Genomic DNA, 27,645 nt, shown 5'->3' with positions numbered 1-27,645 from the left:
AAATTTCACTTCAAAGAAGAACAAACAGGAGATTGTTCCAGTACAGTCATGTTCTTCTGGAAGACTTTCCCGTTGGGTTGCGTCCTCAATGTCAGTATGATGTCCTGATCGCTCAGCGTCTGATTTAACTAAACACAGAAACAGTCTTCAGTTACTCACTGGATAAATCCCACACAGACAAGTTTGAGGCATTTCAGCTCAAAATGAGCATATTTTACTTTACAAATCTTACAGAAAGATCACAATTTGTCAAAACATTGTGTTTTGTCTTTACATAAAGACTGACTGAGGTGGGTTTTTGTTCACACTGGTGGGGAAATCTGATCTGATTTTCTTAAATCTTATTTTTTAGAATGATGTCTAAACTGACCTGATGTTTTCTGTTTGCTGTATGTTCAACAATCAATTTTAGTCAGATGAGTATTAGAAAAACCACCTTGTTTAAGACGAGCGCCTTCAGTTCAGCTTCATCCACATTCTCAGCAGCTTTCACCTGCACTCGGATCATCTGTTTCTTCCTACTGACTGTGGGAAAAAACATATATGTTACTTAGTTTTACTATATCTTGCATAATGAACATATAAATCAGGGATTCATGAAGATTTGTGTAACTTTTGTTACATTTACATTTAGTCATTTTGCAGAAGATTTTATCCCAATCGACTGGCAATTGAGGAATAAATAAAAGTGATTTAAAGAATTTGCCACTGATGATTCAAACACGCAGCAAGATATGCAACACAATGCATGAAAAAACAGTATAAGTCATTATAATCAGTACTTATGTCTCTTCTGAATGCAACCAATGCCTCGTTTGTAATGGGTTTTTACTGGTTTTGTCTTATCGCACATCACGGGACACACATCACAATATGGTAAGGGCCATAACATTTCCGTCACACACTTGAGGTATTCAGCCAATCACAATGCACTGGATTGCTGGCCACACCTCACTTTTCAGAATGATGAGCTTTGTAAAAATCGACATGTTTCAGAAAGGCAGCCAATAGAGGAGCAACAATAATTTACAGCCCGTGGAGATATATAATTATATATATATTATTATTATTATTATTATTTTTACTTTAAACCGCGTAAACACATTACATTACTTCAAATATACAAAATAATTATATTTTTAGCAATGTCATATGACCCTTTTAATAATTGTTTGTAGATCTGTTGTTTAAATTATTAATTGCTGCTAGGAAGGAAAATTTAGTTTTCTACTTTTTATTGTCACTGTACTTTGTATTTCTGATTGCACTTACTGGTAATTATAATAATTGCTATCGGCTAAGAAGAAGCCTGTGAGCTGTCCACACAGTCGTCATCAATGGAAAAACCTCACACCACTAATCCTAACCATTGCGTATCATATATAATCCAAACCAAAGTCAATTTTTGCATGTAAATAGAATGCCAAATAGAAACAGAATTTGTGATATTGATTCGCATTTTCATAATTTATGATATAGAACAGCATAGATTTTTATTTTAAGAGAATCATACACTCTGGCGGGCCACAGAAAATTATGTGGTGGGCCGGAATAGGCCCGCAGACCTTGAGTTTGACACATGTGCATTAGATGGTGTCGAGAGACAACCGGAATGTTTTGGAATGATAGAGGTAGAAGAGAGAACAGAAAAGGACAGTGTGTATAGGAAAGATTAAAAATATACTTAAGTGTCTTGCCCGTTTCGTTGCTCGGTGAAGTTGCGAAGGTAAAGTCGCAGGTCTTCACACAAGGAGGGCTGAACGCTTCCCCTGATGCTTCCGCATCAACGCACAGACATCAGATAAATCCACAGTCTAAGACACTAAAGTGCAATTCCTCAAATCGAAACTACAGTTCGCACTTTAATGCCAGAAGGGCACAATGCAAATTACACAGGCTCCTTCTTAGCTGAGGGCAATTATTAAAATTACCAGTAAGTGCAATCAAAAATACAAATGCCAACAAAAATGCAAAGTACTGTAGAAATAGGCAGGAAATGAAATATTTCTTCCTAGCATCATAATTCAAATAGCAGATCTATAAACAAGTATTACGCAAAACAATCAAGCGCAGTTGTCAGTCTCTTCTGTTGACTAATCACTTGTAAATATTTAAGATTTACAACTTTTACATTTTTACAAGACTTAAGACAGATTTGGGTAACACTTTAAAATACTGTTTCTTACTGCATAACTGATAAGGAATTATTGAATAACGAACAGGTAATTATGCATTAAAACTTAACTCATAACAGTTAACTACTGAGGAAGATGTGTTAACTAATCAGTATGTAATATAATTTTATGATTGTGTTAAGTAACAGTTAGCTAATCAATAACTAATTATATCTCCTGAAGAACTACTATTAATTACCTCCTAGTTAAGTTTCAAGAAATATAACTATGAAATAACTACTACTGAACAGTACTTGAGTAAAAGTACAGAGACCCCAATAAAATGAGCCCGTGACATGAGTCTTGTCACGGCATATACCACCCACCAGTATCTTGAAGAGTTGCATCACCATCTAAGAGCAGCCTTTGCCTTTACCCAACAACAACTACAGAAAAGTGCAGAAGGACGCAAAGCCTATTATGACCAGAAGGCCTCTCACCAAGAACTCAACATCGGAGACAAAGTGTGGTACTACAGTTTTGTGCAGTCACAACAATCGGGTCCGAGTCGTCTGTCTAAAGAAGTTCCTGCCTCTCTGGACAGGACCCCATGAAATCGTGGAAAAGCTCTCACCTGCCCACATTGTCCACCAAAAATGTAAGATTAATAAGGGAATTAAGATCAATATAACTCAAAGGGGATTGAATTACAGTGAATAAGAACCGAATTAGTATGCAAATTATTCAGGATTAATATTTAACACTTTACCAACTATTCATCCACCGATAAATTGAGATTAGGGTATTTTATCAATTCTGGACAAAATATTATCCCGTGGCCTATGGTAATAATATCATGAAATTACGAAAACTGATTATGAGCAAGGTAACAGAATCTACAGTTTAAGGCAGTAACTTATAAGCACACAGCACAAGACACTGGTATGTAAAATCAAACAAGGCTTTATTGAACTACTCTAATACACACAAACTAAACTAACGAAAACACACAAACATTCATTCAAACAGTGACAGAGAAAAGTGATGTTATTAACAGAGGGTGAATGGAGTCCCAAGTGTCTAGCGTTAGACACTATTTCTTGACCGCAACCTGAGAGAATCAATCTACTAGCACTTTAATCTTAGTTCGTTTTCTTAATAAGATTTGCACCAGTTCAGCCAGAATTAGGAGATATTGTGTACTTGTGTTTGGACGCTCCTGTGGGCGCGTGTTGCTGGACATTACTGGAGAGGAAATCTCTGGCGTTGATTGGCTGGCAGTCGGTAGATGGTGCGTTCTGAGGGACAGCACTCGATGGTGAGTGGTTGGTTGGCTCTGCCGGGTGGCGCTTCGTTCGCAAGACTTCCTGGATTGTGGGTTGCTATGCAAAGGAGTTTCCTCTGGAGCGAATCTGAGAAGGTTTTCTTTGACGAAGTTCAATGAAGGATCTTATGGAAGAATTGATGAGTTTTGAGTGAGCTCTTGGTGATTTGAAGAGTACACGCTGGATGATGGAAAGGTCAGCACAAAACATAGGCAAGAGCCAAAGTCACTGCAAAAAGCAAGGCAAAAAGCAAGCATAGCTGCTTGTCATGGGGTTATAAGCGTGTCCATCTGACCCGTCCTTCCTAGTGTGACTGCCAATAGGATATTGTCTTGGGCGGGAACTACGCCCCGTTCTCCGGTTCTTGCATGTAATTAGTGTAATGTCCACGTGATCGCGTGTGTCCAAACTCCTGATCATTTAGTTAAACGCTTTAATAAGCAAACTTAATAGTTTAAATATGGTGCATCCTACACACATCTTATTTTCCGCACTATAAGGCGCACTTAAAAGCCTTTAATTTTCTCAAAAAACGAAAGTGCGCCTTATAATCCGGAGCGCCTTATATATGGATCAAGGCACTCTGTCAAAATGTTGACATTCCTATTAGCACAGTTCCATCTAGTGGATGCATAACACAAACCCCGTCAAACGTTTGACTGCAGTATCTTCTATTCTATACGCCTTATAATCCGGTGCGCCCTATATATGAAAACAGTTCTAAAATAGGCCATTCATTGAAGGTGCGCCTTATAATCCAGTGTGCCTTAGTGCGGAAAATACGGTACATCTAAATTATAGAAATCATTTACCATGTTTAATTTAACCAAAATTTATCAAGTAGGTACCAAAATACATATACTTCCCATAGTTGAGGTGGAAGTAAATAAGGATTTAGCCGTGATAAGTGTTTAACACACAAAATTAACTTGAGTAATATAAAGCATGCATAATACAGAGAATACACATGTATGAGGCAACTTCTAGTGATTAGTTCCTATAACTGAGGTAGAAAACCATACGAATAGGCTGTAATGAAAGTTAAACACACAGAAAGAATTCCACAGGTTATATAAAGCATGCATTATACTTAAGATATATGTGAGGTAAATACTGGTAATCAATTCAGCTTATTGGAAGCAATTTTGAGATTGTTGTTTGTATTAACCTACAAGTGGGTTAATTTCAGTCTATTGGTTTTGGAGACAAAGTCTCTGGAATTTACAGCTGCAGAAAGGAGGTGTTCCCTGGTTTAAGGTTTGTGCTGATTCTGGGCCATAGGAATGCCTTAGCATCCTTTGTTTCCTGATAAGGCTGGGGATTTATGCATTGGGGTCACCACGGGGTTTCTTGGTCATTTGGTTTTAAGTTTGGGGAACAAAGAGTAATCTTTTCCTGCTGTCCTGACGTCGCTGGTATGAGATTAGACAGGCACAAAAAGGGAAGGGGGGGGGGGGGGGGGGGCTGACATCTCCTTTAGCCATCTTAGCACCATGACTGTGTTTTATGATGCACTAATGGTTCTATGGGGAATTGTTCCGAATTGTGGAATGCGGTGTTGGGTTCATTTAATGAAATGGACTGTTCAAGGATAATCCTACACTATAATGGAAATTAAATATGCATTTTGTTTGCTTATAAATGTTTAACTTTTAATTATAAAATGTTTGTTAAATTAGTTTAAATGTGGGCAGTATACAAGTTCAAATCGAAAAATGTTCTCATCTGAAATAAAGATCATAAATGTTGTGTCGTGTATTCTACAAAGATTATGATTACCTTTATAGTTTTTTTAGAGTGTATGTTTGATTTGAGTCAACATGATGTAGTAATTATTATTTACTAATAGCTTTACTTTAGAATACTGTTTCAGGTTCTAAGTAATTCCTGCAGCATTATCTGATAATTCTTTATTTATTATTGAAGGGTTCACTATAATTTCACTTTAGAATAGGCCTACTCTTTCAGGTTCAAAATAATTCCTGCAGAATTATTTGATATTTTATTTATTTTTTTATTACTAATGGGTTCCCAATATTTTCACTTTAGAATACTGTCTCAGCTTCTAAGTAATTCTTGCAGAATTATCTAATAATTCTTTATTAAATACTAATGGGTTCCCGATATTTTCACTTTAGAATAGGACTACTTTTTCAGGTTTGAAATAAGTCTTGCAGAATTATAATTATTTAATAATAATTCTTTATTAATTAATATTTGTTTACCTGTATTTTCACTTTCCCTCAGTCCTTGCCTTACATACAGGAATTGAATGAATGGTTCATGTGGTATGCGCTGAGGAGGCACACATACAGTACTGTATATAAAATATGAAAACTAAGGTAAGTTATTGCAAGGCACAGGAGTGGTCGTGTCAGAAATTACCTGTTCCATAAACCTCCACCTCACACAGCACGAGATACTCCTGGATATTAGGAAGGTACATGTTCACATAACGACCTTCCATTCCACCACAAGAGAAACTGAAAGAACTGCCTGCTGGGACAAGTGAAGTGACACCACATCTACAGAGAGAAAGAGAGAAACCACGACACAATCAGCTGACCTGCTCAAATCCAGTTCTCCTGACACGTTCATAACTGTTTTCATTGCTTCACCTGGGATTGTTGTTGCCGTTGTTTTCCAGAGAGTTTCCGATGCGGATCTCTATTCCAGTCGTTCGCTCCGGACAGCAGTCGCCTCTGTTGGTGACGGTCACGTTGTAAATGGAGTAATAATCCAGCAAGTCCAGCCTCCACCACGGGCTGAGCTCGTATGCTGTGTGGGAGCAGTATGTATAGGTTTCGGCTGGATGGGGTGTACCTGAAGGAGAGTATCTGATGCCATCAATGGCGTTTGCAGCTCCACAGGTTGAATATGTGGTCGACTGTACAGCCTTTCCTTTTAATGCCAAATTCTCTAAAAACATTTAAAGAGACAGAGGATCAAGACTCAAATGTGTGAAGTTTCAGTACATTTCATTTGGGTGAAAATAATAGCTTTTAACCCAAAACACTCAATTCCATTTACTACAACATTCAAGTCTGAAGTTAATATTTTGAATGGATCTGTGCTGACATTAACTAACAACAAGCAGTTGTATTTTCATTAACCAAAATTAATAAAGATTAATAAATGCTATAAGTTGTGTATGAGTTAATGTTAGTTAATGCATGTTAACTAATGGGACATTAGTTACTACTTTTTACCTTCCAAGTTTTCTGAACTCCCCTGAATGGAAAAGACACCTGTTACAAAAACAAAATATTTCCATTGCTTTCTGTGATGTGGATTAAGTTTTTGTTGCATTTGATTCTTTAAAAATGTTCATAAAGAATATCTATACAGCATCTATAGTTGTACATCATCTGACTGATGTGTGTCATTTATACTCACCCAAAAGTAAGAACAGATAAGAGAGTCCCTCCATCTTGTTTGTTAAAGATCATTAACCAGATACCTGTGAATGTCAGATATGACAAGAGCATCCATCCCTGCTTTTATTTGTGTTTCTTAGAGTAGCTTGAGTCTCCACCCTTAGGACATTCTGACTGGCAGCTTGCTGAATATATTTCACACATCATAGATCCTCCAAGATTGCTTTTCTCAGAACACCTCTCAGGTCAAGTCTGATTTACTAAACAAATCTGGCAAAATGCAAATGAAGATGAGGACTTTAAGGATTATTTTTAATAAATTAAATAAATAAAAAGAAGTGACTGGTACTTAAGGTTCATTTTTATAGTTTTTCTTCATCTTAATGCATAGTATGCAAGTGGAAGAAAACATAATCATGCTTGGAAAGTTCCACCTCTCCATGAGTTTTATTATTAGTGTTAGTTCAAAATAAGATCAGCTCCTAAAAGGAATCATCTAAAATAAGTTGAATCAACATAACTATCTTGTGTTGTTCAATGTGAGTTTTTTTTTTCTTCTTGAGCATCTTTTATCATTCAAGTAGTTTATTCTGAATGAGAAAAAAATGATTGTTGTAAAGTGTCATACAATCAATATGTGGGACATCTGAATGAAAACAATGATATAAATAGATGAGGAATCATGTGCAATAAAGAAGAAATTCAGAATAAGGATGCTTGTTTAAAAAATAATAAAAAAAATAAGGAAAATATTTAATTGTATTTATCATTGGCAGCTTGACATGGACAGTAAAATATGCAATGTGGAGGGAAATTATTTTAGAAAAAGTTTTTCCACAAGGTCAAACATTTCAGGTTTTACAATTCTTGTAGGAATTTGTTATCTTTAAATAATTCCGTAGAAAGCTAATTTGTCAGCTTTAACTTGTACACTGAGTCATTTAGTGTGATGATTAAAATACCCTAATAAATCATCAATGCACAAAAATTTTCAGCTGATTACAGCATTTCTTAAATTCTGTGATATATATTTATTCTGTCTTGAATGTTTGTTTATCAGACACAAGATTATCAACAACATCTGAAAAAATGACAATGTAGACAATGTGATCAACATTTGTTTACACTAACCAATTATTCATGTGGATTTCGGCATACTGATACCTATTTCTGATGGGTAGACATAGTTCCTGTATAAAAGACTATATCTATAACCTTTTCAGGTGAATGTAGTGTTATGGTTCTCAATCGCGATCACGTTACAACAAGATGACGCAGTCCGTCTATCAAATCCGTCAAAAGTGTACAAACAGAAAAATGTACCACTCGGTAGATGCTAATACTTCTGACCGAAGGGGTGTACACATAGACCTATGCTTTAATGTCAAGCGGGAATGTTGAATGAAACGAATACGACGAGTAAAATGTGAACATTGTCATCAGCTATCTGAAAAACAGGTCTAAATCTAGTGCCGTAAGAAAAAAAAACAAACACAAAAAAGAACGCAACTTTTATAAGAATATACCCAAATGGTCACGATCAGGGATTTCCACATTCATATGCTGATTTTCTTAGTGATTCGGTTACACAGGTATTCTGTGTGCACAACATTACTTTATTTTTATATATAGTGTCGAAGTTTAACAACCTCAAACCTGAGTTTCTAATTTTGAGCGCAATGATGAGATGTGTTTCAGTTGAAAGTGTTAAACTGCACTGAAAAAAACAATATGGTATTTACTTAAAATATAGTGCATCATTTTTGCATCCCTTTCCTTAAGTAAATGTAACATGCAATTTTAAGCAGTGTTATCTTAAAATCTTTAAATCTTTAGTTGACAATCATAACATATTTGAGTATCCCAATGAACAAATGTATTAGTTGGTGTAACACAATATTTTAAGTAGATTTTACTAATACATTTATTTATAAATGTAACTAAAAGTAATAAATTTAAGTTATTTCTACAGTAAAAGTCTTGCTAACACCATTATCAAATTTAAACTCATTTAGATTGATAATTTTAAGTTTTTGTAGGTACTGCTCAATACTTAAATTAGTTATATATAACAATGAGTGAAAGTCATGACAGACGACTGGTGAATATTAAATGAAATATATATATATATACTGTATATATATATATATATATATATATATTTTTTTTACAAATGCAAAAACAATTTTAAAAATGAAAATACAGATACGGTAAAAATACTGAACAGTAAGCATCAACATGCTTTTTTATATTTGCAGTGTTGTATGTGTGTGTGGTATATATTACACGATGTTTGCGTGTGTGTTTGAGTGCTGTGAAGTGCTGAGTATGTAATGTGCGGTGTTGTATGCTTTTTGACTTGCATGTGTGAGTTTTACAACGTACTGTGGCGATAAAAATGCATTACAGTTTGTATCGATTGCTAACCCACAATTCGTGAAACAATTCACCATTTTCTCACATTTATAAACACAGCCTCAAAACTACACACCAACTTGTGCAAACTTCAAACTTCCAGGTCAAAATCAAACAGTTTAGTCAAAACATGTTTTCTTTTGTCAGACTCAAACTTTGACCACAGACGATACACAAACCTGATGTTCAAAGTTTCAAAACACTGATACAAAGACCTACTTTTGGGAAATAGGAATCCTTTTGGTAGTCAGTGATTCTTACGGTATACAACATAAATAGAAGGATGCGGATACAGTAAAATACAACTATAAACTTTAAGAAAAGTTAACTTTCATTACACTAGTGTAAAGTGATCTTACAGTAAAAAAAAAGCACTACGTAAAAAGGCTGAAGGCCAAACAACTGATGGAAAACACATCGTTGGGGAAATACAGCCGGTTAAATATATTGTTTTAAATAAAGAATATAATATGGATAGTAAGGATACTTTTAATATAAAATAGAACTACACCCATTAGATTTACAGGTGGTCATTTTAATATTTTATTTTTGCTTTTAAATGGAGGTATTTTGGAATGGCTAAATAGAGGCCCTGCAAAATGTCTTTCCTGCTCTGTGTCTGAAAGTACCATAGATATGTGTAAGATTTATGACTGTAGCAAAGCACAGTTCTCAAATTGCATCTCTAGGATGCATGGGTCCACAAAGCCAACTGTCCTGAACCATCTTTAATGGCCGAATACAATCGAGGGTCTTTCTCTGAAAGAATTCTTCTAAAAGATCAATCAACTTCATCTAAACTTCACAGTCTATGCTGTGACAAACAAAGCTCCTCAGCATACATTTAAAGCAAAATCAATATTTTTAGTTTTATTTTTAAAACATACAGAAAGACTTTGGCATCATGTTTCATTGTGTGTGTGTGTGTGTGTGTGTGTGTGTGTGTGTGTGTGTGTGTGTGTGAGAGAGAGAGAGAGAGAGAGAGAGGGATGGTATTAAAACTTTGAAGATCATGTTAAAAATAAGAACTTTAAAGAATCTAAAATGATTAATGCATAACGCATCTAATATAATATAATCATATGATATAATATGATATAAATTATTATTTATTATATAATATATAAATAAAATACATATTTTAGGTAATATATATTATCATTTTGTTGAATTAAGAAACAACGGACATCAGATGTAGTGGGGGTACTGATTATTTAAACATTACATTAATGTTAGCTTTGAAATAATGTACCCCATTGACTTCATATGGTCTGGAGCGGTCTGGATTTCCATATTCTTTAACCCCTGGAGTCTGAGTGGGTTTTGGGGGACTGGAGATATTTTGGCATCCCCCAGACATTGGTGTTTTTCATTATCCTAAAACGTATTAATGACTAAAGTCTGAATATCCATAAATATATGAGCAGCATGATTGTGATTGTACAGTACATGTCTGTAATTTTGAGAAGGCAGCGTTTATGATCACCCCAGACTCACCAGTGGGAGCCATTTCACCATCATATCATCAAAAATCCACCGGAGGAAGCCATTTCACTAAAAGCAGTTAGCAACCGGGAAAATGGTGCTAAGATAGAACCGTGTATTCCTAACCGGGAGCGCTTAAAGCGCTTTACGTCACATTGCATAATTTATGAATATAGTGTTAAAAATATCTCTATCAGCAGATAGAATAAAACAGCATATCATAGTTTATGAATATAGTCACTAACAGCGGATAAAATACAGATGCATGTTTTATTACAGGAATGAAATTTAATATGGTTTAAAGACACCATAACATCATAGACTGTAAAAAATAGCATAACATAATTTGATCAATTAATAGAGTAGTTAAAATATCTCTATCAGCGGATAAAATAAAACAGCATATCATGAAATTATAAAATACTCACTTTTATCCATTGTCTTGGAGAGTCGTCTGGAAAGTTTTTGGGCAAGCGATTGTCTTGGAGACTCGTCCGAGAAAGTTTTTTGGTACGAGTGATGGTTTGAACGCATCAAATTGCATTTTTTGTAAAGGCGACCGTGTGAAAGAAATCGGTGTTGAGTGACCGCTAGCTGTCATCCTTGTTCTATGAATGAATCTGTTCAATACGTGGGAAAAAGAGCAGGGATCAGCTGTGTCACCATAAATTCGTGAGCACAAGAGATGCTAGACGGGGACCAACTGTAATTCATAGATGGAACCGTCAGAAAACTGTCAAAAACATGGTACTCCTGCATGAGATACGATGGTTTTAATTAACAACATCTTTAAAGATATTATGATTGTGTAGTAAATTCAGACGAGAGTGAACGGTGGCTTGCAAACACACACACACACACACACAGGGAGCAGCGCGGGTCAGAAAAGGTGATGTGAAAACACCTCCTTCAGCTCTCTAAAAAATGAATGGATTTTGTTTATCTGAAACAATCGGTTTCAGTATATTTTTTATAACCATTTCATTTATAACCTTTTAAAGAACAGAATGTTTTTTCAACCTTAGTTAAATTGCTTTAGATTATGTATATTATATAAATTATAAAAAGGATAGGATGTTTTACATATGAATGTGAAATAACTAAAATGTTTTTTCAACCTTTAATTGTTTTAGATTATATAAATTATAGAATGTTTTATATATAAATGTGAAATAACTGAATGTCACATATATGAAATAACCGATACCATTTATATACTGCTCAGGAATGTAATGGGAGTGTATGTCAGACAGAGAGGACTCGCATGCAGCCAACCACACACGCACACGCACACACACACATAACCACACACACACCCATATAACTGTGACAAAGTTCAAACAACCGGCAAAAACATCTGTTCTCTTCATATAGCGCAAAACTACCCATCAAAACTATGATTTAGGACTAACTAGGTCAATAGGGCAAAAGCTTCTGTCAAAACCACATGATCGATGCGTGGGAAGGGGTCAATAGGTTAACCCCATGAACTCATTCGGAAAGTTTAACCCATCCATCAAAAGGTCACCGGAAGTTCAACCTGTCAAAAGGTCAAAGGTCAAAGTCGTAAATCATCTTGACACAAAGTGCATGGTAAGAACTACTTATAATAACCTAGAACACTGTCTAAGACTTGATGGCTGCTCTGTCAATTCTTCGTCATCAGTTAGGAACCTAGGTGTGCTATTTGATCGCAATCTTTCCTTAGAAAGCCACGTTTCTAGCATTTGTAAAACTGCATTTTTCCATCTCAAAAATACAGTGGGCTCGAAAGTTTGGGCACCCTTTGCAGAATCTGTGAAAATGCGAGTAATTTTCAGAAAATAAGAGAGATCATACTAAATGCATGTTATATTTTATTTGGTACTGTCCCGAGTAAGATATTGTACATAAATGATATTAACATTTAGTCCAAAAGACAAAAAAAATGCTGAAATGATTAAAATAACCCCCTCAAAAGTTTGGGAAACCTTGGTTCTTAATACTGTGTTCTGTTACCTGATGAACCTCGACTGTCTTTCGGTTTTGTGATGGTTGTGCATGAGTCCCTTGTTTGTTCTGAACAGTTAAACTGAGAACTGTTCTTCAGAAACATCTTTAAGGTCCTGCAGATTCTTCAGTTTTCCAGCATCTTTGCATATTTGAACCCTTTCCAGTAGTGACTGTATGATTTTGAGATGCATCTTTTCAGACTGAGGACATTTGAGGGACTCAAACACAACTATTTAAAAAGATTCAAACATTCACTGATGCTACAGAAGGAAACAAGATGCATTAAGGGGTGAAAACTTTTGGAATTTGAAGATCAAGGTAAATTGTACTTAATTTGTGTACCGGGAAACATACAAGTATCTTCTGTTGCTTACGAAGGGCAGAACTAAATGGAAAAAAATTATATTTCAACAAAATGAGCCAAATTTGGCCATCTTCATCGTGTTCAAAAGTTTTCACCCCCAGCTCTTAATGTGTCTTGTTTCCTTCTGGAGCATCAGTGAATGTTTGAATCTTTTTAAATAGTTGTGTTTGAGTCCCTCAAATGTCCTCAGTGTGATTGGATGTATCTCAAAATCATAAAGTCACTGCTTGAAAGGGTTCAAATATGCAAAGATGCTGGAAAACTGAAGAATCTGCAGGACCTTAAAGATTTTTCTGAAGAACGCTGCTCAGTTTAACTGTTCAGAACAAACAAGGGACTCATGCACAACCATCACAAAACAGAAAGATAGTCGTGGATCATCAGGTGACCACACACAGTATTAAGAACCAAGGGTTCCCAAACTTTTGAGTGGGGTTATTTTAATAATTTCAGCATTTTTTTGGCTTGTGGACTAAATGTTAATATCTTTTATGTACAATATCTTACTCAGGACAGTACTAAATAAAATATAACATGCATTTAGTATGATCTCTCTTATTTTCAGAAAATTACTCACATTTTCACAGATTCTGCAAAGGGTGCCCAAACATTCGAGCCCCACTGTATATCGAAATTACGGCCTATGCTCTCAATGTCAAATGCAGGAATGTTAATCCATGCATTTATGACCTCAAGGTTAGATTATTGTAATGCTTTATTGGGGGGTTGTTCTGCACGCTTAGTAAACAAACTACAGCTAGTCCAAAATGCAGCAGCAAGAGTTCTTACTAGAACCAGGAAGTATGACCATATTAGCCCGGTCCTGTCAACACTGCACTGGCTCCCTATCAAACATCGCATAGATTTTAAAATATTGCTGTGTGTCAATATTGCTTTATTAGAGATTTATTAGAGATTGCTAGATATGAACTCATTATATGTATTTTATTATATGGGGAAGTCGTGGCCTAATGGTTAGAGAGTCTGACTTGCAATTGAAAGGTTGTGAGTTCAAGTCTCGGGCTGGCAGGAATTGTAGGTGGGGGGAGTGCATGTACAGTTCTCTCTCCACCTTCAATACCACGACATAGGTGCCCTTGAGCAAGGCACTGGGCCCCCAACTGCTCCCTGGGCGCCGCAGCATAAACGGCTGCCCACTGCTCCGGGTGTGTGTTCACAGTGTGTGTGTGTGCACTTTGGATGGGTCAGAGCCATATAGAGAGAGAGTTGCGACAACTCCATTGAATCCAATGGAACGCTTTTTTTTACAGCAATGGCGGCTCGTGGAGCCTCTCAATAGTTCCTGGAAGTAGCAGCAAACCGATGCCGTGCTGTAGAGATGCAGCAGAACAAACCGTTTGAGACGCACTTTTAAAAGGTAAGACGTTTAAATAATACGATTGTAAATTATTAGTACATCTTAATAACAATAAACTGTAAGTTAAAACCTTCTAGTAGATTAGAACTCATTAAATGAGTAGATTTAAGGGATGTTATCAGATAACTAACAGATTAGGCTAGGATTGTAGCTGAATAAAGTTAGGAACGAACACCCTATTAATTGTAAAATCTGTTCTCTTAATTCAGTTTCATCCATCGTGTTTGGAATTAGAGAAAAGGAGTCTAAACATTTTTTTTTTTATGCTGGGTGGGGAAAGTTAGCTAACGTTACATAGCCTATTAGTTCAATATTAACGTTTGACCGCATGTGACAGCGGTAACTGGAAGTGGTAAAATGAGGTTATAAAGTTTGTTCCTTATTACACGTATTAAATAATTTAATTCCTTAATAATAAAATGCACCCTATTGATATAAATTTAGAGTGAATTGAGTTTGCAAAAACATGGGTGGAGTGTTTTTAGTCATTGTGATTCATTGACTATTGCCTGTCTATATTATATAACCTATCTATATTATAATACTACTGTATTATATACTTAAACTTGTTAGTGTATAAAGGTAACATACTGTAACATTCTGTGGGTGCTGGTAGGTGGAGGATTAGTGTTGCCACTGGACTGTTCTGTGATGGAGCATCAGTGATGATGCAGGTCAGGAGTGCTGAGGGGACCTTTTTTTTTTTTTTTTTTGAGAGCTGCATTTTCATTCTTTATTTTTCTTAGTGCTGCCTTTGCATTGTTTGATATTTTCTTTTCTTGTCTCTTTAATTTTTTTAATAGACCCAGGTAACTGGCTGATGGTTCACTGGAATGCTGACTGAGTAGTGTCAGCTGTCCCTGTCTCTCCTCTCTAGCCATGTCCTCTATTTCTTCACTGTCACTTTCCCTTCTCTAAGTGTCCTCATTCATTTTTTCCACAACCTTTGAAACTGAATACATGGAATTGCTAATTTTAAATATTGAAAATATCACATCACTTCAAAATTAGAAATATTACTTCAACTAGTACGAGTTTGTACTTATTATATATGTATCACCTGAAATAATATAGCTGTAATCAGCAGCGATTTGCTGTATGTTTACAGGTCTAGGGGTGCATCATGGAGCAGGGGCACTCCTCTTTTTGACCACAAAGGTTGTCAGAATAGCATCTGGTCTCAGCCTACTCTTTAATTTTTTGGTCATGACAAATTGGTTTTCCTCAAAATGTGCCTGCAGAGTGACTTGAATTAATTAAATGCACAGTTATAGGTAACACTGATGACTCCCTGCAATGTCTTAGCTCCCTGGGTTTAAATAAATTTAAGTATAATTACCTAACAATTTTTTGTTGTCGTTGTAATTTTTATTTATATTTAGATTGCTGCTGCTGACTTGATCCAACCATTATTTTCTCCTCTCCATGTCAGCGGGGAAGCCATACATTCGCACACCTTCCTCTGACCGAGTGGAGCATCCCCATGCAGCACAGCAAACCATGGTGGAGACTATGCAAGGACAGCATGAAAGAAAGGACACATACAAAATGCTTGGAATGCTATTAAATTTATAAAAAAATGTATTCATGAATTGCTGTAAATAGTTAATTGCATTTATTTCAATAAAAATACAAAGAAAAAGTCATCTCGTAATATATAATTACAATTTAAAATAACTGTTTTCTATTTTAAAATGTAATCTACTCATGTGATTCCAAGCTGAATTTGCAGCATCAATACTTTCGAATGGCAGTGTACATGTTTGTATACGAGTATGCCTGAATATATTGTGTATATGAATAAGTACATAATTATATTAATATATGTAATTGTAAGAATTGTAAACAATAAGCTTCATTTTTCATTTACTTAAAATGCTTATTACTGCTGCTAACAGTATAGTGCAGTGCAAGCTGAAAATCAACTGTCACCAGGCTGTCTCTGTACTATCTGAAAGTCATCAATATGACATTAGTTAACATGAGATCAGTGAAAAAAGAACAATATGTAACTTAAAAAGGCAATCGCAACCCGTGCTTATACAACTTAACGTTAGCCTGAAATAAGTTTTTAAAATAACGGTAAGTTAATTGAACACTAATCCTCAAAAATTTCCTGATTTGATATTTTAAAAACAACATCGCTATAACTACATATTCATGCTACATACATATGTCGGTGTGTTGTATAAATATATAAAATAAATGCATTTATTGACTCCTTATTACCAGAAATCGCAGTTTTGTCACTCTACTCTATAAGTTTGAATGGCCGCCAACGCACTTCCTAGAACTATCTGAAGTCTACATGAATCACGTGACAACCAAACATTTCGAACTTCCGTGTCGCAACTCTCTCTCTCTATGGCTCTGGGATGGGTTAAATGCAGATCACAAATTCTGAGCATTTCTTGAGAAAATAGCATATTGCTTATTGATTTGGATGTTTTTAAATGTAAAAACCACACAAAAGTCATACATTTCAAACAACAGAATCAAATAATAAAAAAGCCAGTTCATAACTCTTTAATGGTACAAACAATCAAGGCAAATGTTATTTCTCGAGTCATGATCCCTTTTAGTGCTGAAAAGTGTTTAATGGGCTGGTGCTTTTTGCTTCATGCTTTTGTAAAATGCATTTGTGAGAACATTTGATGCATTTTTTTAATCCTCCCAAATGCCGTTATTTATTCTTAAAGGCAAATCTAGCAGTTAAACCTCAATGCTAAAACATCCTAACATTTTTTCACTCATATTTAGGTGTACATATCTTAATAAATGCAAAATGAATATATGTAACTATTTTTGAGAAATTACTATAAACTGTTAGCCTAATGTAATAATCTAATGTAATAATTCAGATATCTTTAACTAAGAATGAATTGCATTAAATAACATTTCACTTCAAAGAAGAACAAACAGGAGATTGTTTCAGTACAGTCCTGTTCTTCTGGAAGACTTTCCCGTTGGGTTGCGTCCTCCATGTCAGTATGACGTCCTGATCGCTCAGCGTCTGATTTAACTAAACACAGAAACACAGAAAAGTCTTCAGTTACTCAGTGGATAAATCCCACACAGACAAGTTTGGGGCATTTCAGCTCAAAATGAGCATCTTTTACTTTACAAATCACATTTTGTCAAAACATTGTGTTTTGTCTTTACATAAAGACTGACTGAGGTGGGTTTTTGTTCACACTGGTGGGGAAATCTGATCTGATTTTATTAAATCTTATTTTTTTAGAATGATGTCTAAACTGACCTGATGTTTTCTGTTTGCTGTATGTTCAACAATCAATTTTAGTCAGATGAGTATTAGAAAAACCACCTTGTTTAAGACGAGCTCCTTCAGTTCAGCTTCATCCACATTCTCAGCAGCTTTCACCTGCACTCGGGTCACCTGCTTCTTCCTACTGACTGTGGGAAAAACATATATGTTACTTAGTTTTACTATATCTTGCATAATGAACATATAAATCAGGGATTCATGAACTTTTGTGTAACTTTTGTTACATTTACATTTAGTCATTTTGCAGAAGCTTTTATCCCAATCGACTTGCAATTTAGGAATAAATAAAAGTGATTTAAAGAATTTGCCACTGATGATTCAAACATGAGTTTTGAGCAGTGTAGAGTAGCACTTGTTTGTTATTTCTCCAATCATAAATGCAGATATGGGTTTTATGTTTACGCAGCAAGATATGCAACACAATGCGTGAAAAAAACAGTATAAGCCATTATAATCAGTACTTATGTCTCTTCTGAATGCAACCAATGCCTCGTTTGTAATGGGTTTTTACTGGTTTTGTCTTATCGCACATCACGGGACACACATCACAATATGGTAAGGGCCATAACATTTCCGTCACACACTTGAGGTATTCAGCCAATCACAATGCACTGGATTGCTGGCCACACCTCACTTTTCAGAATGATGAGCTTTGTAAAAATCGACATGTTTCAGAAAGGCAGCCAATAGAGGAGCAACAATAATTTACAGCCCGTGGAGCTGTAATTAAATTATTAATTGCTGCTAGGAAGGAAAATTTTCTACTTTTTATTGTCACTGTACTTTGTATTTTTGATTGCACTTACTGGTAATTATAATAATTGCTATCAGCTAAGAAGAAGCCTGTGAGCTGTCCACACAGTCGTCATCAATGGAAAAACCTCACACCACTAATCCTAACCATTGCGTATCATATATAATCCAAACCAAAGTCAATTTCTGCATGTAAATAGAATGCCAAATAGAAACAGAAACTTGTGTTATTGATTCGCATTTTCATAATATATGATATAGAACAGCATAGATTTTTATTTTAAGAGAATCATACATTCTGGCGGGCCACAGAAAATTATGTGGTGGGCCGGAATAGGCCCGCAGACCTTGAGTTTGGCACATGTGCATTAGATGGTGTCGAGAGACAACCGGAATGTTTTGGAATGATAGAGGTAGAAGAGAGAACAGAAAAGGACAGTGTGTATAGGAAAGATTAAAAATATACTTAAGTGTCTTGCCCGTTTCGTTGCTCGGTGAAGTTGCGAAGGTAAAGTCGCAGGTCTTCACACAAGGAGGGCTGAACGCTTCCCCTGATGCTTCCGCATCAACGCACAGACATCAGATAAATCCACAGTCTAAGACACTAAAGTGCAATTCCTCAAATCGAAACTACAGTTCGCACTTTAATGCCAGAAGGGCACAATGCAAATTACACAGGCTCCTTCTTAGCCGAGGGCAATTATTAAAATTACCAGTAAGTGCAATAAAAAATACAAATGCCAACAAAAATGCAAAGTACTGTAGAAATAGGCAGGAAATGAAATATTCCTTCCTAGCATCATAATTCAAATAGCAGATCTATAAACAAGTATTACGCAAAACAATCAAGCGCAGTTGTCAGTCTCTTCTGTTGACTAATCACTTGTAAATATTTAAGATTTACAACTTTTCAATTTTTACAAGACTTAAGACATATTTGGGTAACACTTTAAAATACTGTTTCTTACTGCATAACTGATAAGGAATTATTGAATAACGAACAGGTAATTATGCATTAAAACTTAACTCATAACAGTTAACTACTGAGGAAGATGTGTTAACTAATCAGTATGTAATATAATTTTATGATTGTGTTAAGTAACAGTTAGCTAATCAATAACTAATTATACCTCCTGAAGAACTACTATTAATTACCTCCTAGTTAAGTTTCAAGAAATATAACTAAGAAATAACTACTACTGAACAGTACTTCAGTAAAAGTACAGAGACACCAATAAAATGAGCCTGTGACATGAAAGTGAAAGTGACGTGACATTCAGCCAAGTATGGTGACCCATACTCAGAATTCGTGCTCTGCATTTAACCCATCCGAAATGCACACACACAGAGCAGTGAACACACACACACACTGTGAGCACACACCCAGAGCAGTGGGCAGCCATTTATGCTGCGGCGCCCGGGGAGCAGTTGGGGGTTCGATGCCTTGCTCAAGGGCACCTAAGTCATGGTATTGAAGGTGGAGAGAGAACTGTACATGCACTCCCCCCACCCACAATTCCTGCCGGCCCGGGACTTGAACTCACAACCTTTCGATTGGGAGTCCGACTCTCTAACCATTAGGCCACGACTTCCCCCAAAGTCCCCAAAAGTCCCCAAAAGGCTGACATGAGCCTTGTCATGGCATATACCACCCACCAGTATCTTGAAGAGTTGCATCACCATCTAAGAACAGCCTTTGCCTCTACGCAACAACAACTACAGAAAAGTGCAGAAGGCCTCTCACCAAGAACTCAACATCGCTCAACATGCGCCCGTGGATGATTCATGCATCTACTGTGGGCGTATGAACATGGCAGCGCTGCGATCGCGTCTCTCACTCCTCAAGGGGAGTGCAGCAGACCCCTCTGTCGCCACCCGTCCCAGTTTCTCTGGCTCGAGCAGAGGACCGCCGGCTGGCGCTCTGGGAGATCTGAGGGTTACAGTGAGAGCTTCTCCGCCGGGCCACGCCCCACTGACCTCTCACTCCTCCCGCAGTACCTGTCCCGTGCAGCTGCCGATTGATTCTGCTGGGCCGTCTCACGGCGGTCCCAGCGTGTCTTTTGGTGCGCCGCCCGAAGATCAGATGTCGATCGCTGCATCGGGGGATGGGTTATCGACCTCTGAGGATGAGGATTCGGCGGGGCTGCCCCCCTCGGGTGTTGTCGCTGCTGCCGAATCTGACTTGGAGTTGTCGGCCATGCTTTCCCGGGCAGCTGTGAGTATCGGGCTGGAGGTGACTACACCGCCCAGTCCCGAGCCCTCGCGGCTGGATGATTGGTTTCTCGGCGCGGGACACGGCTCACAACCTCGTTCTGCTCCGGTGCCTTTCTTCCCAGAGGTGCATGAAGAGGTGACGAAGTCGTGGACGGCCCCTTTCACGGCCAGAAGCCGCTCGTCTCCCTCTTCCATCCTCACCACCCTCGATGGCGGGGCAGCCAGGGGGTACGTGGATGTTCCTCAGGTGGAGAGAGCGGTTGCGGTGCACCTGTGCCCACAAAACGCCGCCACTTGGAGGAATCGTCCGCGTCTCCCGTCCAAGGCCTGTAAACTGTCGGCCGCGCTCGCTACCAAGGCTTACAGTGCCGCGGGCCAAGCTGCCTCCACCCTGCATGCCATGGCTATCCTGCAGGTACACCAAGCCAAGGCGGGGAAGAGCAAGCTCTCCCCTGTGCGGAGAATCTCTTATCTCGGTATGAAGTTAGACTCGGTGAGTATGACGGCACGTCTCACCAGCGGGCGTGACCAGTCAGTGCTGAACTGAGTTCCTTCAGAGGCAGGGGAATGGCGACTCCATCCCCAGACGGTCCAGCTGATCTGGAGTCAATTCGGGGAAGCCCAGGTAGACCTGTTTGCTTCCCACGAGTCCTCCCACTGCCAGCTGTACTATTCCCTGTCCCAGGCCCCCCTGGGCACAGATGCACTGGCACACAGCTGGCCTCGGGCTTTACGCAAGTATGCGTTTCCCCCAGTGAGCCTGCAAGGTCAGGGAGGACGAGGAACAGGTCCTGTTGGTTGCGCCTTATTGGCCCACCCGGACCTGGTTTTCGGAACTCATGCTCCTCGTGACAGCCCCTCCCTGGGGCATCCCCCTGAGGAGAGACCTTCTCTCTCAGGGGCTTGGCACCATTTGGCACCCGCGTCCAGATCTCTGGAACCTCCACGTGTGGCTTCTGGATGGGACGCGGCAGACCTAAGTGATCTGCCCCCAGCGGTGGTAGACACTATCACTCAGGCTAGAGCACCTTCTACGAGGCAGGCCTATGCTCTGAAGTGGAGTCTGTTCACGAATTGGTGTTCTTCTCACCGAGAAGACCCCCGGAGATGCCCGGTCAGAGTCGTGCTTTCTTTCCTGCAAGAAAGGTTGGAGCGTGGGCTGTCACCCTCCACCCTGAAAGTGTATGTGGCTGCCATTGCAGCCCATCACGATGCAGTGGACGGCCGGTCCCTGGGGAGGCATGACCTGATCGTTAGGTTCCTGAGGGGTGCCAGAAGGTTACATCCTCCTAGGACACCCCTGATTGCCTCCTAGGACCTCTCTATTGTCCTGGCGGGACTTCAGAGGGGTCCCTTTGAGCCGCTGGATTCAGTCGAGCTTAAGTTCCTGTCTCTCAAGACAGCGCTCCTGATCGCGCTCACTTCCATCAAGAGGGTCGGGGACCTCCAAGCATTTTCGGAAAGTGAAGAGTGCCTTGTGTTCGGGCCGGCCTACTCTCACGTTGTCCTGAGACCCCAGCCTGGATACGTGCCCAAGGTTCCCACCACTCCCTTCCGAGACCAGGTGGTGAACCTGCAAGCGCTGCCCCTGGAGGAGGCAGAACCAGCCTTGGCGTCGCTGTGTCCCGTAAGAGCGCTTCGCATATACGTGGACCGCACCCAGAGCTTTAAAAGCTCTGAGCAGCTCCTGGTCTGCTTTGGAGGTCAGCAGAAGGGGAAGGCTGTCTCTAAGCAGAGGTTGGCCCACTGGATAGTGGATGCCATCGACTTGGCTTACCATTCCCAAGGCGAGCCGTGCCCCCGGGGGGTGAGGGCCCACTCCACAAGGAGTGTGGCCTCCTCCTATGCACTGGCGCACGGCGCCTCTCTGGCAGACATCTGTCGAGCTGCAGGCTGGGCGACACCTAACACCTTTGCAAGGTTTTACAACCTCCGTGTGGAGCCAGTTTCTTCCCCTGTGTTGGGTAACAGGTAATTGGCGGGAAGGGCTGGCTGGGTGTCACGCTTGCTGCGCCATTCCCCCTAACACGGGGATGTGAGCGCCTTTCTTCTCCCAGTAGAGTTCCCCGGTTGGCGTACCCTGGTCGAGCATCCTCCAGCACCCTCGGCAGTCAGACTTGGCGGAGCAGTCTGTCGCCAGGCCCAGTACTGGCGTTAGCATGCCCGGAGTTCCGGTCAGCCCCTGTACTGGGCTAGGTGTTCATTGGCTTGGTTCCCTACGGGTAATCTCTTCTGGCAGCCGTTCCATCCCTACTCCAAGGTAGGACCTGCTTCAGAGACCCCTTCCATATGTAGTACTGCCCCCTGGGTCAGTCCATATCAGTATATCCACATGTCACCTCCCTACGGGTAGGATGTGGTCTCCGTAGCGACCTTTTCCTAGGCTCACTTCCCCATTGTCTTGCCAAAGCTGAAAGAACAAATAGGGAAGATTTGAAGCTATCTATCTCTGAAGGTTGAAATCCCTTCCATTAACTTATGTGGGCGGAACAGCAGCGTGGCCTTCTCCAGCAGCGATGTACACGGGTGGCGCTTCGTTCGCAAGACTTCCTGGATTGTGGGTTGCTATGCAAAGGAGTTTCCTCTGGAGCGACTCTGAGAAGGTTTTCTTTGACGAAGTTCAATGAAGGATCTTATGGAAGAGTTGATGAGTTTTGAGTGAGCTCTTGGTGATTTGAAGAGTACACGCTGGATGATGGAAAGGTCAGCACAAAACATAGGCAAGAGCCAAAGTCACTGCAAAAAACAAGACAAAAAGCAAGCATAGCTGCTTGTAATGGGGTTATAAGCGTGTCCATCTGACCCGTCCTTCCTAGTGTGACTGCCAATCGAATATTGTCTTGGGCGGGAACTACGCCCCGTTCTCTGGTTCTTGCATGTAATTAGTGTAATGTCCACGTGATCGCGTGTGTCCAAACTCCTGAGCATTTAGTTAAATGCTTTAATAAGCAAACTTAATAGTTTAAATATGGTGCATCCTACACACATCTAATTTTCCGCACTATAAGGCGCACTTAAAAGCCTTTAATTTTCTCAAAAAACGAAAGTGCGCCTTATAATCCGGTGCGCCCTATATATGAAAACAGTTCTAAAATAGGCCATTCATTGAAGGTGCGCCTTATAATCCAGTGTGCCTTAGTGCGGAAAATACGGTACATCTAAATTCTAGAAATCATTTACCAAGTTTAATTTAACCAAAATTTATCAAGTAGGTACCAAAATACATATACTTCCCATAGTTGAGGTGGAAGTAAATAAGGATTTAGCCGTGATAAGTGTTTAACACACAAAATTAACTTGAGTAATATAAAGCATGCATAATACAGAGAATACACATGTATGAGGCAACTTCTGGTGATTAGTTCCTATAACTGAGGTAGAAAACCATACGAATAGGCTGTAATGAAAGTTAAACACACAGAAAGAATTCCACAGGTTATATAAAGCATGCATTATACTTAAGATATATGTGAGGTAAATACTGGTAATCAATTCAGCTTATTGGAAGCAATTTTTAGATTGTTGTTTGTATTAACCTACAAGTGGGTTAATTTCAGTCTATTGGTTTTGGAGACAAAGTCTCTGGAATTTACAGCTGCAGAAAGGAGGTGTTCCCTGGTTTAAGGTTTGTGCTGATTCTGGGCCATAGGAATGCCTTAGCATCCTTTGTTTCCTGATAAGGCTGGGGATTTATGCATTGGGGTAACCACAGGGTTTCTTGGTCATTTGGTTTTAAGTTTGGGGAACAAAGAGAAATATTTTCCTGCTGTCCTGACGTGGCTGGTATGAGATTAAACAGGCACAAAAAGGGAAAGGTGGGGGGTGACATCTCCTTTAGCCATCTTGGCACCATGACGCACTAATGGTTCTATGGGGAATTGCTCCGAATTGTGGAATGCGGTGTTGGGTTCATTTAATGAAATGGACTGTTCAAGGATAATCCTACACTATAATGGAAATTAAATATGCATTTTGTTTGCTTATAAATGTTTAACTTTTAATTATAAAACCTGTTTCAGGTTCTAAGTAATTCCTGCAGCATTATCTGATAATTCTTTATTTATTATTGAAGGGTTCATTATAATTTCACTTTAGAATAGGCCTACTCTTTCAGGTTCAAAATAATTCCTGCAGAATTATTTGATTTTTTTTTTTTAATTACTAATGGGTTCCCAATATTTTCACTTTAGAATACTGTTTCAGCTTCTAAGTAATTCTTGCAGAATTATCTAATAATTCTTTATTAAATACTAATGGGTTCCCAATATTTTCACTTTAGAATAGGACTACTTTTTCAGGTTTGAAATAAGTCTTGCAGAATTATAATTCTTTAATAATAATTCTTCATTAATTAATATTTGTTTACCTGTATTTTCACTTTCCCTCAGTCCTTGCCTTACATACAGGAATTGAATGAATGGTTCATGTGGTATGTGCTGAGGAGGCACACATACAGTACTGTATATAAAATATGAAAACTAAGGTAAGTTATTGCAAGGCACAGGAGTGGTCGTGGGTTTCCTACAAATCACACTCACAAACCAATTCACTACACAGACAAAAACTCTATCAAATGTACTGCATTTATTAATATTGCATTTTCACACTACTACTATTTATGCTAATAACATTTATATGAAAGGGTCACATTTCAATGTAATTGTATAAAACTGTTCATTAGAAGTTACTTCATAGTTTTTTCTCTTGAACCTTAACTAGTAGATAAAAAGTAGAAAAAATTTCCCACACAGATTTCACTGCATGTTCAAGTTGATCATGCAAATTCGACCAACAGAAAGATGTTGGGCTTGAAAGTGACATCTTTGTGAGCTGTGCTTAATACATCTCTACGCTATTGACAATGGCACTTTAACAATCTAGATTGAGGTGTCAGAAATTACCTGTTCCATAAACCTCCACCTCACACAGCACGAGATACTCCTGGATATTAGGAAGGTACATGTTCACATAACGACCTTCCATTCCACCACAAGAGAAACTGACAGAACTGCCTGCTGGAACAAGTGAAGTGACACCACATCTACAGAGAGAAAGAGAGAAACCACGACACAATCAGCTGACCTGCTCAAATCCAGTTCTCCTGACACGTTCATAACTGTTTTCATTACTTCACCTGGGATTGTTGTTGCCGTTGTTTTCCAGAGAGTTTCCGATGCAGATCTCTACTCCAGAGGTTTGCTCCGGACAGCATTCGTTTCTGTTGGTGACGGTCACGTTGTAAATGGAGTAATAATCCAGCAGGTCCAGCCTCCACCACGGGTTGAGCTCCTTATCTGTGATGGAGCAGTATGTATAGGTTTCGTCTGGATAGGGTTTACCTGAAGGAGAGTATCTGATGCCGTCGATGGCGTTTGCAGCTCCACAGGTTGAATATGTGGTCGACTGTACAGCCTTTCCTTTTAATGCCAAATTCTCTAAAAACATTTAAAGAGACAGAGGGTCAAGCCACAAAAAACATTTAAAGAGACAGAGGGTCAAGACTCAAATGTGTGAAGTTTCAGTACATTTCATTTGGGTGAAAATAACAGCTTTTAACCCAAAACACTCAATTCCATTTACTACAACATTCAAATCTGAAGTTAATATTTTGAATGGATCTGTGCTGACATTAACTAACCACAAGCAGTTGTATTTTTATTAACCAACATTAACAAAGATTAATAAATGCTATAAGTTGTGTATGAGTTAATGTTAGTTAATGCATGTTAACTAATGGGACATTAGTTACTACTTTTTACCTTCCAAGTTTTCTGAACTCCCCTGAATGGAAAAGACACCTGTTACAAAAACAAAATATTTCCATTGCTTTCTGGGATGTAGATCAAGTTTATGTTGCATTTGATTCTTTAAAAATGTTCATATAGAATATCTAAACAGCATCTATAGTTGTACATCATCTGACTGATGTGTGTCATTTATACTCACCCAAAAGTAAGAACAGATAAGAGAGTTCCTCCATCTTGTTTGTTAAAGATCATTAACCAGATACCTGTGATGGTCAGATATGACAAGAGCATCCATCCCTCCTTTTATCTGTGTTTCTTAGAGCAGCTTGTTTCTCCACCCTTAGGACATTCTGACTGGCAGCTTGCTGAATATATTTCACACATCATGGTACATCAAGAATTGCTTTTCTCAGAACACCTCTCAGGTCAAGTCTGATTTACTAAACAAATCTGGCAAAATGCAAATGAAGATGAGGACTTTAAGGATTTTTTTTTTTAAATAAATTAAATAAATAAAAAGAAGTGACTGGTACTTTAGATTCATTTTCATACAGTTTTTCTTCATCTTAATGCATAGTATGCAAGTGGAAGAAAACATAATCATGCTTGGAAAGTTCCACCTCTCCATGAGTTTTATTATTAGTGTTAGTTCAAAATAAGATCAGCTCCTAAAAGGAATCATCAAAAATAAGTTGAATCAACATAACTATCTTGTGTTGTTCAATGTGAGTTTTTTTTTCTTCTTTTATCCTTCAAGTAGTTTATTCTGAATGAGAAAAAAATGATTGTTGTAAAGTGTCATACAATCAATATGTGGGACATCTGAATGAAAACAATGATATAAATAGATGAGGAATCATGTGCAATAAAGAAGAAATTCAAAATAAGGATGCTTGTTTAAAAAATAATTTAAAAAAATAAGGATCATATTTAATTGTATTTATCATTGGCAGCTTGACATGGACAGTAAAATATGCAATGTGGAGGGAAATTATTTTAGAAAAAGTTTTTTCACAAGGTCAAACATTTAAGATTTTACAATTCTTGTAGGAATTTGTTATCTTTAATTCTGTAAAAAGCTAATTTGTCAGCTTTAACTTGTACACTGAGTCATTTAGTGTGATGATTAAAATACCCTAATAAATCAATGCACAAAAATTTTCAGCTGCTCACAGCATTTCTTAAATTCTGTGAT

At 38.3% G+C, this 27,645-nt stretch overlaps 1 protein-coding gene across 1 annotated transcript; it reads right to left on the bottom strand.

Moving 5' to 3' along the window:
* Positions 1–412: 412 nt before the first annotated feature.
* On the bottom strand, positions 413–26,821 carry LOC132095581 (uncharacterized; the record flags this gene model as incomplete). Its single annotated transcript, XM_059500714.1, has 9 exons — positions 413–525; positions 5,825–5,964; positions 6,058–6,358; positions 11,924–12,104; positions 17,389–17,472; positions 17,776–17,864; positions 25,605–25,744; positions 25,838–26,136; positions 26,813–26,821. Coding segments are annotated over 9 exons (1,356 nt in total), but the record flags the coding sequence as incomplete, so codon positions are not given.
* Positions 26,822–27,645: the final 824 nt, after the last annotated feature.

This window comes from Carassius carassius, chromosome 2 (assembly GCF_963082965.1).
Source record: "Carassius carassius chromosome 2, fCarCar2.1, whole genome shotgun sequence".
Lineage (NCBI taxonomy): Eukaryota > Metazoa > Chordata > Actinopteri > Cypriniformes > Cyprinidae > Carassius > Carassius carassius.
Note: the sequence above shows the minus strand (reverse complement) of the source record. Positions and strands in the feature narration are given on the sequence as shown.